The sequence below is a fragment of the Penaeus monodon genome, chromosome 22 (assembly GCF_015228065.2).
Source record: "Penaeus monodon isolate SGIC_2016 chromosome 22, NSTDA_Pmon_1, whole genome shotgun sequence".
In the NCBI taxonomy this organism is placed as follows: Eukaryota; Metazoa; Arthropoda; class Malacostraca; order Decapoda; family Penaeidae; genus Penaeus; species Penaeus monodon.
This window is the reverse complement of record NC_051407.1, coordinates 15,781,152-15,781,424: the sequence shown is the minus strand read 5'-3', so window position 1 is coordinate 15,781,424 and position 273 is coordinate 15,781,152. Positions and strand designations below refer to the sequence as shown.

General features: G+C 48.7%; 1 protein-coding gene across 1 annotated transcript in view; it reads left to right on the top strand.

Moving 5' to 3' along the window:
• The window catches only part of LOC119586948 (uncharacterized oxidoreductase YjmC-like), a 12,026-nt gene that overhangs the window by 4,601 nt on the left and 7,152 nt on the right, over positions 1-273 (top strand). Inside the window, exon 3 of the mRNA XM_037935681.1 lies at positions 50-238. Coding sequence (XP_037791609.1) covers positions 50-238 — 189 coding nt within the window. The remainder of the gene's footprint in view (positions 1-49; positions 239-273) is intronic.

Sequence of the window (273 nt, the reverse complement as noted above, 5' to 3'; positions counted from 1 at the left end):
AACTAACACACAACAGTACGAATACCTCCAAATCACCTTATTTTTACAGAAATGTACGTAAACGACATGGTGAAGAAGGTGTGCGCAGGGGACGCCACACCTGTTATTATAAAGGAAAGTGTCTCAACAGCCCTTGTCGACGGCAAGAACGGTCTGGGTCCCGTTGTGGGTAATTTCTGCATGGACCTCGCCATCAAGAAAGCTAAACACACCGGCGTTGGTTGGGTCTGTGCCAAAGGTAGGGGATTCTGCTCGATGTGGATGGTATGGTGG